Source organism: Priapulus caudatus, unplaced genomic scaffold (genome assembly GCF_000485595.1).
Source record: "Priapulus caudatus unplaced genomic scaffold, Priapulus_caudatus-5.0.1 Scaffold1581, whole genome shotgun sequence".
Lineage (NCBI taxonomy): Eukaryota > Metazoa > Priapulida > Priapulimorpha > Priapulimorphida > Priapulidae > Priapulus > Priapulus caudatus.
In genome coordinates this window covers 24,571-37,441 of record NW_014578642.1, presented here as the reverse complement: position 1 = coordinate 37,441, position 12,871 = coordinate 24,571, and the positions used below count along the sequence as shown (strand labels likewise).

Genomic DNA, 12,871 nt, shown 5'->3' with positions numbered 1-12,871 from the left:
GTGTGTGTTTGTGTGTGTACGTGTGTGCGTGCATGCATGCATACGTGTGTGTGTGTGTGTGTGTGTGTGTGTGTGTGTGTGTGTGTGTGTGTGTGTGTGTGTGCATGTGTAAACGTACATGTATATCTGTGTATTGCATGCAGCATTGCATTATATTTACCTTCTTGAACTCGAACAGCTCTTTCTGCAGCTTCTGGCGAGCTTCGCTCTCGTGGTGGTGACCACGTTTGATGAATCTGAGCATCTCTGCACACCTACCAGACTGCAACACACACACACAACTCACACGTTAGGGTATTATTCTATCTCACTGCAATAAGATATAAGATATAAGATATAACAGTTTTATTTATTGCTTTCAATATTAGTAAGTACAAGAATTTTAAAATAAATAACAGCAAATAATAAACAATAGAGCGAAGGGATGACGAAAAGACCATACGGTCATCTAGTCTGCAATATAAGTGTATGTGGCTATGCACTGTATAAAGTGTACAAGTATAAATATAAACTCTATAAAGTGTATATAAGTGGCTACGCAGTCAAATTTAGTAACAGGTTATATACACTAACATGGAGCAGGAATCAAAACTAGTGCAAACAGAAACTGATTTAAATGGTTAGATTTGGTATGGGGGGGTACCCTCTAACTTGTTTAAATTTGAGTAAAAATTATATGATATATAAAAAATAATAATAAATAACAATAAGCTAGGATCAGTGGCATATACACAAACTATTACATTGTATTTGTAATTTACAATGTTTCAGAACTCGAACGTGTACGATCGAATAGTGGCAATAGGCACTCTGTATTTTTCTCAATTACATTGTTTTACTATCTAGTTGGTTCTGACAGAAAGTAGTTTACAAAGTAGAAATGCACAAGCACACACAATCCGATCGCAGGCCCAGTTACTGAGTATGCGATTATTTCAGTGCGATTATTCATGTGTAGGGATACGGGAGTACAGTATAATAAGCAACAGTACACAAGCATTACTGCTACAGTACTGGTATAAACACATTTTGAAATACGGTGCCATGTACTGCACCCATGCATGATCATGTATTACTATAACTTAAGTACTAGATTGGGTGGACACACGAAGTGGCTTGACTTACCCTTACGTTACTTGGCTAGCTATCCAACAGATCCAGCGAATATAAGACCTTGTTTGTTTCCCTAAATAGGAAACACTAGCACAACAATTCGAAACCGCGCCAACTCCTATACCGAAAGCACTGAGGTTAGGGTAACCGCACACGGCGCACAGACAGCCACACGAATTAAACCTACGCTTTATGAACTATTTTCTGTATAATAAATTCCAAAATTTATGAAAGTATACGTTGAAATAATTTACACATAAAGTCACACGTTAGAAACGCATATAAAAATAGGGTTGCATTGCTCTAATGCATATAGTTGTGTCCTGATCAATTTTAGTCTTTAGCCGCTTACAAGAAGTGAAATGTTATTGTATCCTACCGCGCCATCGACATTTTTCTCGCTTGGTGGCAGCAGTGTCCAGTGGAGCGGGGGGGGGGGGGGGCAGACGCGCTATGTCTCGCTATGTACGCAAAACAAACTCCAAAAACTCGACCACTGAGTGAGAAACAAACGTTTAACGAGTTCTTCGCATAATAATAATAATAATAGCGGATGCTATAGATGCATGGTCTCACATTGCGGGGTTGTGGAAGAGGAGAGATGGACTAGGCGACGAAGGAAGCGATGTAAGACACGTTTAAATCTACTGTTCCCGCGGTATTACATGCTATCAAGAGTAGATAATAACACATGTGTTATTATCTACTCTTGATGCTATATACCGAAATTATTATTATTGTCATTTATTATTATTATTATTATTATTATTATTATTATTATTATTATTAATTCACTGTATATAATCCAAATACAAGTACATGTGCTTGAATACAATCTTTTTCATAGAGATAATATCTGATGTCTGCAATAGTACATGTAAAATGGTACTCTAATTTCCAAGTAATACAAATAATACTATACAATACTAAAAAAAAACACATAATACAATACTAGAGTATTTATAGTGATGTGGATAAAAGTATTGTTTACGGTATTTATTATTATCATTAGTATTCATCACGGTGACGTGTGATAGAGGAGACGCACATGCGCGTGGCTGCGGCGTTAGCTCCTTCCATAGCTTGATATATGAAGCAGCCGGATCAATTTTCGCGTCAATTTGTCTCGGACTGTCAGGGTAAACGTAGTTAACCGTGGTCATAGCAACTGTGTCCTCTATAGCAACAGCAGGTGCTTTGATGCTGATTGTCATTTGTTTCGTTTCGCAGTTCGTGGGATCACCGAGTTAGGAACGCAATTGCTTTCAGAATCTCGCTCGTAAGTATACATTGCATCGAACTCAGAGCTCGGATTCTTTGAAGAAATGTGGAATTTGCTTCGTAAGCGCGGTTCGCGCGGTTAGTGGTTCGGGTTCGTATGTGTCGAAGTTAAGTATAAGGACTTTATGTCACTTATAACCCTCCAACACGACGGTCGTCACTGACACTGGCACTATCATTGAACATTTCCAAGTGGCCCGCGATGTCAAAAAATGACTAGCTCTATTGTTTACGATTCTATACCGCATATGTCAGACGACATTTTCGCAATATCGATATATCAAAACTGATAATCATTAGTTGTTTTGAGAAACGTAACGTAAAGGCGAAACGTAAGCTGTACGTTTCCAATCTTTACGGTTGAGTAACAATTAACCCAGTTATCTATATAGTTGCCTTAAATTTAGCGACATTGTATTCAAAATTAATTACGCATTTATTGCAACTCGAGTGCCCGAATTATGAATATTCGATTAACGAACATCATTGCTTATCAATGTTCAATGACAGTGCCAGTGTCAGTGACGACCGTCGTGTTGAAGGGTTATACGTGACATAAAGTCACTTATACGAATACTTAACTTAGACACATACGAACCCGAAGGTACGCACGCAGGTGAATACATGCTTTTAAATACAAGAATGCCTGCAAAGTGTGTGGTAGGTTATAACTAATCTTGTATTTGACAGCTTATGTGCGTAATGTACGAGCAATAGTATAACATACGCAATAAAATCATTACATTTTCTTAGGTGCGTGTATATCTTATCTGAACGCTGAAGAGAAGGGAGACGAATTGAATCTCAATATGGGTGAGTAGCATAAAACTTGCACACGCACGCACGCCTGCATTGTGTGTGTGTGTGTGTTCGTGTGCAAATACACGATGTAAATTATTTAACGTCATGTCGCTAATGTCGCGGGAGATATGGTTCGGACCGCACAAGCCTGTAAACATAGATGATTAACCATATCAAGAGCTAGTAATACATTATACAAGTGTTATACATAATTACAGGCATTATTAGCTCTTGATTATATATACTCATCGTTTATACGCTATGGGGTGTCACCCGAAACGAACTCCAGTCAGTATACAGGATATTGATCTAGCAATCGATAGTTTTTACGTAGAGCATGATGTGCCATGACAACTAACGGCCGTCACAGTAACTAGTCTACTCCAGGTATAACGTGAGGCGCTACATAGCATGCGCATGCGTATGCTGCCAGCTCTAAGCGTGTGTTCGCGTGCAGTGCGCGCGCTCGCCCGTGTGTGTGTGGCTGTGTTGTGTGTGGCGTGGTGTGTGTGTGTCGTGCGCGTGAAAGTGCAGGGCTGTGTGTGTGTGGCGCATGTGTCGGCAGTTGTGCGCGCGCGCGTGAAAGTGCACGGTGTTGTGTTGTTCGTGTGTGTGTGTGTTGCGTGGTGCTTGCGTGTGGTGTGTGCGTGCGCGCTGCGCGTGTGTGTGGAGAGTGGCATGCATGGTGTGCACGGCCACTTGTTGCGGTCAGCGTTGCGCTGCGTTTGCGTGCGTGCGTGTGTGCGTACGAACGTATGGGAGAGAGGCTTATGGGAGAGAGGAACGTATGGGAGAGAGGAAGCGAAGAGTGCGCACAATGCGAATTAGATACATTCAGAACGTGGCGAAATTCTACGATAAGCTACCCACACTGACACTACCGTAAGGGGAAGAAGGAGCATGGTCGTACCTATATGCCCCCCCCGCGAACCTGACGTGATTTCGTTCTTGTATAGATGTCATCAGCTATGATGATTTGATTGCCGGTATTAAGAAGAAGGAGCTTCATCTGTTTGATGTGCGCTCCCCCGAGGAGTGTGCTGCCACGGGCACGATGCCGACCGCTGTCAACATACCACGTACGTACGTGCATGCACACACACGCACGCACGCACGCACACACACCCACACGCACGCACGCACACACACGCGCGCGCGCGCACGCACGCATCTGCTGGCCGCTAATTTCCGGTTCTCCGATTTCCGAATCCCGGATGCCTTGATTTATGATTTCCTCATCCCATTCATCATCCCTGATTTCGTCATTCCTGTTTTATCCATCCGCGATTACCTGATTTCTGATTTCTTGTTTCCTGATTTCAAGGCCGTGATTTCACAATTAAAGATCCCTGCTTTCTGTATTCTCGATACCTGGGAGCAGTTGCTGACAAAACCTAAATGCGTTTCCAGTAACACATCACCATCTCTGTAATTATCATAACAACCCATGACAACGCACTCCTAATTGCTTGGCTTCCGCCCCGCAGTGGGACAGTTAGAAGAGGCTCTCAGCATGACGCCAGCGTTGTTCAAGGTCACGTACGGCGTCGACAAGCCGCCGGCAGATAGCATGAACGTCGTCTTCTCCTGCCAGGCTGGTAACAGGAGCAAAGGCGCTCTCGCTACAGCGAAGCAGCGTGGTTACTCTAAGTAAGCAACCTCCGTTATCATAGTTCACTGCCAAAACGTCATCGACTTCGTTTTATATGTTGAGATAATGTGGTTATATATAATATCTATTTGTAATAACAATAATAATAATAATAATAACAATACTACTACTACTACTACTTACGTACTTACTGCCCTACTGCTGTGCTGCCTGCTGCTGCTTGCTGCTGCCTGCTCTGCTGCTGCTGCTTGCTGCTGCTGCTGCTGACTGCTGCTGCCTTGCTGCTGCTGCTGCTTGCTGGGCTGCTGCTGCTGCTTTGCTGCTCTGCTGCCTGCTACTGCTACTGCTTACTAGCTACTTGCTACTGCTACTGCTATCTTGGCCTACTGCTATGCTACTGCTACCTGTACTGCTACTCTTACTGCTACGTGCTACTGCTACTGCTTTTATGCTACTGCTACTGCTACTGCTACTGCTTCCTGCTACTGCTACTTGCTTACCTGTCTACTGCTATTGCCTACGTGCCTACTGCTTTACTGGCTACTGCTACTTGCTACTGCTACTCTACTGCCTACTGCCTACTGCTACTTGCTACTGCCTCTGCTCACTGCTATCTTGCTATCTGCCTACTGTACTGCTACTGCTACTACTACGTACTACGTCCAGCGGCGGCGGGCCCCACAGGGGCAGGGGCGCAGGGGCGGGGAGCGGCGGGGAAGGGGGGCGGCGGTGTCGCCCCCTCCTATCATTTGCCCAGGAAAAAGAAAGACAGAAGCGAAGAAAACGAGGAAAAAAGAAAAGAAAAAAGAAAAAGAAACAAGAAAAAGAAAAGAAAAAGAAAAAGGAAAAGAAGCAAGAAGGAAACAAGAAACATCTTGCAACTGTCTTGCCAATTGATGGGGTGGGTGCGGGGTTCACCCCCCCCCCATCATTTTGCCAAGAAAAGGTAAAGAAGAGAAGATTCCTGTGCAAATTAATATGGGGGATCGCCCAAATAATGAGTGATGCTAGCCTACCAAGCTGGGACCACTTTTCATCGAAAAATCGAAATTAACCATGAGTGGTTCGAAATTGCAATCCATATAATAACCTGTGCTTAATTTGATAATTGATGTCAAGGTGTTATTTTCCTGCGGAGTCCAAGTTTGGGACCATCCATTTGTCGATGTATGTGTTTCCCGGCGCGAAAGGTGGCCACACTTTGATGGTGTGAAGTAGTTCAACTTAAAATTATAATTACAACGTTCAGACTGACTCTAAGGTCAGAGGCGTATCTAGGAAAAAGTGCTAACATTGCTAAAAAAGTGCTAAAATTGCTAAAATTGCAGTGAAAAGTGCAGTGAAAAGTGCAAAAAAAAGGAAGCTGCTCAAAATTGCGCGCTTCCAACTTTGCTGACAGCCAATGAAAAAAATTTGAATGTTGAGTTTTTGGTTGTTCCTCAGATAGCGATGCAATACTTCTAAAAACTGACGTGTACTTATCCCAGGTCCAGGCTTGACAGGGGGCGTTGTACGGTTTTGTTACAGAGGGGGGGTGGGGAGTTTCTAACGTAACCAAACTTGCTGAGGCACGCGAGGGGGCCCTCCCCCACAATTTTGTTGGAAAGTTAGACCCCCTTAGATTGCGTTTCTGCGCGAGCAAGGCGGGGGGTATCCGGACCCCCTGGACCCCCCCTGGTACACGCCCTGGCGTAATCACTTTGTGACACATAACAGGATTGATTATTTAAGATATTCATTTAGTTGGCAGATGTTTTTTTTTTTCCTGTTGCCTTTTTTGCGCTTTTTTTGTACTTGCCTTTTTTGCGCCCCCTTGAACATTGGCGCCCGGGTTACGTGCCCCCTTGCCCTCCCCTAGATACGCCCACGTTGCGCCTCTAATAACATAGCTCTTACATGCTATCTTGATTTTTACTCCGCATCGAAGTGGACGGCCGGAGGTTATGGATCGGGCTCTGTTTGCGTCTCGTGTCACACGTTAGCCATGCGTGGTGTGTGTGTGTGTGTCGTGTGTTGTGTGTGGATTTGGCGGGTGTGTGTGTGTGTGTGTTGTGTTGTGTGCCGACGGTGTGTGTGTGTGTGGCACTGTCGCGCGTACGCGTGTGTGTGTGTGTGTGGGTGTGTGTTGTGTGTGTGTGTGTGTTGTGTGTGTGTGTGTGTGTGTGTGTGGGTGCTGGTGCGATCGACTATGGTAGCGCGATCGTTCAGCGCACGCGTAGCCAGGGCCACAGGGCCGGGGCTTGGCTGTCTGACTGAAGCAGCCGACGCGAGCGACAGTGTACCGCTGGCGTTATTGCGTGGGTTATTCGTCGCGATGTGTTTGTTGAGTCGTATTGGCGACGTATGGCGTTCATGGTCGCTGGCGGAAGCTATTCTTTCTGCCGTGAGTGGCCCTACTTGTCTAGTTTTTAGTTAGTCGTGTGTATGCCGCGACGCGCGGGCACGCTGCGCGCGCGCCGCTGCGCGTGTGTGTGGTGTGGTGGGCCGGGAGCCTGATGTGTGTGTGTGTGTGTGTGTGTGTTGGTGTGCGCGGCGTCATCTCTCTCCGGGTCATGTTTCTTCTCTCCTCTAACCTAGTAATACAACAAGTTATTGGTTCAGCTCGAGTGCGTACAAACATAGATTATAAAGGCCAAATCTACTGTTCCCCCACAGTTCCGGAGACCCCCTCTTTTAGAATGGTCTAGTTTCATAGCATTGAATTTCACACGAAATCCAGCTAGTATCCGGAGACGCCCCATTTTCGCGACATAGCCGGTTCCAGAGCATTACCACATTCAACAAACGATCAGTTCCAGAGATACCATTTTCAGGTCTGAGCTTATGTTCTAGCAGCCCCCCCCCCCCATTTTTAACGTTCGCGAGTGGCACTATTACCAGACCATATACCTAGCCATAATGTGGGGGTGAGTCACCCCCCCCCGGGGTTTCATCTCCTGTTGGTTATGTTGCTCCTTGGTTCCGCTGCACAATTTTTGTGTCAGCAATTTGAGGGCTTGATTAGCGTAAACTCTCGAGAGCTTCCCCGGACCCCTGCCAGGGGCACTAAGCGCGCGGCCCCTGTGGCTGGATTCATTCAACGTTTCGCGCAAAGGCTGTAGTTGCGTTACACAGAGTCTACGAAGTGGACGTTACGCAGAATGCTCGTAGGTGCGATTCATGCAACGCAGCGTAGCACCTCCTCATTTTCGTTTGTATGATTGTGTTCAACACTCGATTGAAAAGCAGCGACACGTACGCGGGGTTGCGCTGCGGTGCGTGTGCACGTACACGTGCTGTGCCGTGCGTGTGTGGGCGGCACATATCACGTTGCGTGCGTCGTTGTGCACGTACACGTGGGCGGTCGAGCGCCGGTGCTCGTGCTTGCGTCGTACACGGGCGTGCGGCTGCGTGCGTGTGTACGTACACGTGGCGGCTTGTGTGCCACGTACAATGGTGCGTTGCGTGTGCCACTACAAGTGCGCACGGGGATCATGTACCGTCCGTCGTGCCACGATACACGGCTAGAACTACGGAACTCGGCTTCGTATAACGACAAACCAGATGTGCCAAGCTATCGACAAAAAAGCGTCAAAAGGTCGCCGCCTGTTTGTGGTCGGAGCTATGCGCTAATTATTTATTATATTTTTAGTTTGTAGGTGTAATTGTTATAACTGTTTTTCTCAATAAAAATTAATGCCATGCTGCGGTATGCTGGAAACACCCTGTGCAAATTGTCGAGTGGTGTTTACCGGCACCTCTTCTGTAGAGTCAGGCTCGTGGTATAATGTTACGCAAAGGTTTACGCGTAAATTTGTAGCGTTGATAATCGCACCTAAAACGGGCCCTCGCTGGCGCGTGGCGTCTTGCGGTCTGGATCGGGTACGCGAAAGGTGTACGAAAAATTTATTCAGAATAGCTGTCGGTGATGAATCGCAACTAAGCAACGGTCGATTGCGCTACACAAGGATTTTACGAGAAATTATTTGGCGTAGCAGCTTGATGAATCATTGAAGTCTACCCCCCTGGACCCCACCCGTCCCAGTGCAGCGCACACTGGGGTTAATCAGGTCTGACAGTTTCTCAGGCGGGCGGGTAAGGGGGGTCCAGAGGGGTCCGGACCCTTCCCTACTCGCGCATGGAAAACGGCATCTGAGGGAGGTCTAATTCAAAAAAATCCGTGGCGGGAGATCCCGAGACCCCCCGCTTTCGCGTGATCCTCTACACTGCCCGCTGGTTGCGCCCCCCTAAAGAAGTAGCCCTGGCGCCGCCCCTGCTACTGAGGGGCTAGCTACTACTTACTTACTACTAACTACTATACTATACTACTGACTACTACTACTACTTACTAATCATATAATAATACTAGAGCACTCGGAGCAGCGCAGACCTCCGCCAAGGGCTGAAGTTCGCTGTCACTGGTGGAAATTTTTTTAACTAACTTTGGGAATTAGTCAATAGATTAATTGGATCCGGATCACCACCAAAATGTAATCAATTCTAAGTTACCCCATTTCTGACTTATCCTGAAAATTTTATTAATTAATTGGATCCGGATCACCACCAAAATCTAATCAATTCTAAGTTAGCCCATTTCTGACCTATCCTGAAAATGTTATGACAATCTGTCCATAAGTTTTTGAGTTAGCTAGGCTGTACACAAAGAACGGTGTTACAAACCCACAAACACACGCCGATGAAAACATAACCTCCTGCCAACCCCTTGGCGGAGGTAATAATAATATCAATAATAATAATAATAATAATGAACAGGTGTTATTTAGGCCAGCACCTTCTGAACTTGTGCCCCAGCCCAAACCCTCTTGCTCTTATTTGTCACACCACACTGACTATGGATTATAACAGCGCTGACGACATTACTATTTACAGAGCTCGGCATTACCCCGGTGGCATCAGAGAGTGGCTGGTCAAGAACAACAAGCCGTAATAGGCAGTCCGTAGGTCAGTGTTTACAGCGGGTTGGTCAAACAAACAAGCACGAAGAGATGCCCGCCAACCCTCGCTCTGCATCCACTAATTCGCTTTATTTACCTGGCTTCCCTCCCCACCACCTTTCTTCACGCTCCACGTATATATACAGCCACCAAGTGTCCGTAAAACTTTCTTACAGATTTTTCGGGGAGTGGTATTGGGAAGTCGAATCGATAGCAACCCTTTCCTGTGCACCGGTGCAGTTTTTTGTGCTGATTGCTGCCTTAAAACGACTAGAAAGAATTTATAGTAGAGCCTAATGGATTTGGATGTTGAGTGAATTGCACGCGTTGAAACTTTTGATTGTGCTGTTTACGACCAAATAACAAAAATACCGTGGTTGGAATACTGTAGCATGGAACAAGGTAGTGTAGGTAATTGAGGAAATATTTTGTATGTTCAGCTTTTATTAGATTCCTGCTCGCGAAATCTGCTAAATTAATTATTAAAATTGTTTGCAAAAACAAAAACAGGGCAACAAAGCGATTTTTATATAGGTTTTCACATCGTAGCCTAGGGTAATCCTAGATATAATATATATATATTATATATTTTTCCTCTAATGTAAGCGGCATTGTTTCAGTGTTCAGTGCGAGTCGGTATGAATTATTGATATAACCGTCCAGACCAGACAGCCAGACAACTAATACTGTGATAAATGAAAAAGTAATAGCATTACATGTGACTCTATTGTCTATATTGATTAAAACATGTAAACGCTGCGAATATAGTAACGTCAAGATCATTAATGTGGAATTCACTTTAATGCAGTTTTATTGTTGCATACAATGATTTACTATAAATCTTTGATCTTAAAAGTTGTTAAAGCACACGACGCAGCATGACGTTAGTATATAATTATGGCTTGATGATGACCAACGTTGACTTGGTTGTACATGTCTACATACAATATATAACCTTTATTTTTTAACCACGAGTACGAAAATTTGCTTGTACTACCAACCATGCACAACTCTACGATTGGAAATGAGCTAAAACAACTAGTGATTTAATACGTGATAAGAAACTACTATAATTACTACGTATTTTCAAAAGAGCTTTACGACGTATTATTACGATGTACATGTGCTATACCGTCTGTTTTCAGTGGCAGTGACAATAAAAACTCGATTCATAGCGAGGTGCTTCGATTCTAATTGTCTATTTATGCATAATATGACTAGCGTAACAAGTTCATTGTCGTCCAAGTACATATACCACGCTGCACACGTATCAACTGCCCATCAATATAGTAACAAAGTTTCACACCGGCCTGCTGCCGCACAGATAATCACACAGATCATCGCACAGTATCTACGAGTACAAAAAAAAATAGCTATCGAAAATTAAACATTTAAAATATATATGTAATTACTGTATTATAATAGCTATAAAGAGGAAATTTCTGACAATACAATATATATACAATACATATAACAATACAACAAGTTTTTTCTTCCCAATCAGACGTGATAGGTTCGTTCCAACACATGTTCAACATTTTGTCTCTCAGTGACAGTGGCAGGTTACACGTTAGGTCTCATCTGCTGGCTTTGGACTCGCACTCGTCTCATTTTCTGGTCAATGAAATACAGTTTAGACTGTTAATAATCAATGAATATAATATACGTTTCTGCACATATGGCTCACTAGTTCATTAGAAAAAAATCAAGTGTATTTTAATCAGAAATTAGGAAAAAAAATGTTTCCACTTACTAAGCCAGCCGTTAAAACAAATAAAACAAACAAACAAAAGTTCGGATGTTTAGAACTCCACATTCACGCAGCACACAACTCTTAGCATCACGAAATAATATAATGCCAAACATAAACTACACCGATATGCACTGAAAGTCTGCAATCACAGTGCACAAATTTTACAATGGTACCCTCAACTAACACAGGTCGATAGCTCTACATGCTTTTGAAGCCAACAATAGCACGTAACCAAGCTAAACCCTACTGTAGAAATCGAGCGCGCACAAAAAACCGACAGTGGCACGGCGTGCCTTAACGCAATCGCGTCGCGTCTGTTGCCTTACCTGATGACTCGTTACTGTCACGTAGTGCAATCTGCATGTCCTTCTCGCTAGTGGATACCCTAGGCACGACGGCGCCGGAAATGGCGGAGAGCGGGGGAGAAGGCGAGTAGGATCGTTTCGATTCGTTCGAGTCGGGCGGTGCCAAGCAAGACTCCGGGGAAGCTCTAGGATCGAGTTGGGCTCCCGGTCGCATGGATAGCTCATGACTGTGGCAGCGCCTCACCGCCTTTCTCTCCTGTTTCCCCTTACCGCTCGATATCTGTGAAAACAATTAGCGTGCGATTTTGTATTGCCATTGCTGTCATTTTGTATTGCCATTGCTGTCATTTTGTATTGCTAGTTCTCTTCCTTCGCAACTGTCTAAAGGGCGCCTGTACTTACTAACTGCAATTGTTCGAGCAATAGAAAAGTTTGTGGTACACGTTGATATGCCAGTAACAATAGCAGCAGCAAGAGCAGCTGTAACAACAGCAAGGGTAACAGTAGCAGTAGCAACAACAGAAGCAGAAGTAGTAGTGCTACCACCACCAGCAGCAACAGCACCTACATGCCCACAAGCGAGTTGCAACAGCGACATTTTCGCAAGTCGATATATTTCTGTATATTCTATACAATTTGCACACTATTCAAGTTCTCAGCCTTATTAAACGGTATCAGGACAAATACCCCCCGGACAATCAACCCCCGGACAATTGACATTTACCCCCCGGACAATTACCCCCCGGACAATCACCCCCCAGACTATTACGCCCCAGACATTTACGCCATGGAAATTTACCCCCCGGACATTTAGAAGAGGAGTTAGAGGACGACAGAGAAGGTAGTGGAGGAGGAGTAGGAAGAGGTAGAGGAGGTAGAGGAGGTGCAGGTGGTGGTTGAGGGAGGAGGAAGAGGAGGGGAGAATGTGATGGAGGAGGAGGAGAGGAGGAGGTAGAGGCGCCCTCCTCTACTTCCTCCTCCTCCACCTTCGCCTCCTCCTCCACCTTCTCCCCCTCCTCCTCCACCACCTTCTCCCACTCCTCCTCCACCACCTTCTCCCACTCCTCCTCCA

General features: G+C 44.9%; 2 protein-coding genes and 1 long non-coding RNA gene across 3 annotated transcripts in view; 1 reads left to right on the top strand and 2 right to left on the bottom strand.

Moving 5' to 3' along the window:
• LOC106817064 overlaps positions 1 to 1,283 on the bottom strand; it is a 2,330-nt gene extending 1,047 nt beyond the window's left edge. Inside the window, exons 1-2 of the long non-coding RNA XR_001394989.1 lie at positions 1,126 to 1,283; positions 161 to 262 (exon numbers count right to left, since the gene is read on the bottom strand). This is a non-coding gene — a long non-coding RNA (uncharacterized LOC106817064). The remainder of the gene's footprint in view (positions 1 to 160; positions 263 to 1,125) is intronic.
• Positions 1,284 to 3,169: 1,886 nt separating this feature from the next.
• Positions 3,170 to 10,113, top strand: LOC106817063 (thiosulfate sulfurtransferase/rhodanese-like domain-containing protein 1). Its single transcript, XM_014821710.1, has 4 exons — positions 3,170 to 3,207; positions 4,152 to 4,274; positions 4,683 to 4,845; positions 9,677 to 10,113. The coding sequence occupies exons 1-4, from the start codon at positions 3,204 to 3,206 to the stop codon at positions 9,732 to 9,734; spliced, it is 348 nt and encodes a 115-aa protein (XP_014677196.1). The 5' UTR covers positions 3,170 to 3,203; the 3' UTR covers positions 9,735 to 10,113.
• A 416-nt stretch (positions 10,114 to 10,529) lies between these two features.
• The window catches only part of LOC106817061 (glutamine-rich protein 2-like), a 14,647-nt gene continuing 12,305 nt past the window's right edge, over positions 10,530 to 12,871 (bottom strand). The window contains exons 17-18 of the mRNA XM_014821709.1: positions 11,821 to 12,079; positions 10,530 to 11,355 (exon numbers count right to left, since the gene is read on the bottom strand). Of these exons, the coding sequence (XP_014677195.1) occupies positions 11,312 to 11,355; positions 11,821 to 12,079 (303 nt within the window). The 3' untranslated portion in view covers positions 10,530 to 11,311. The remainder of the gene's footprint in view (positions 11,356 to 11,820; positions 12,080 to 12,871) is intronic.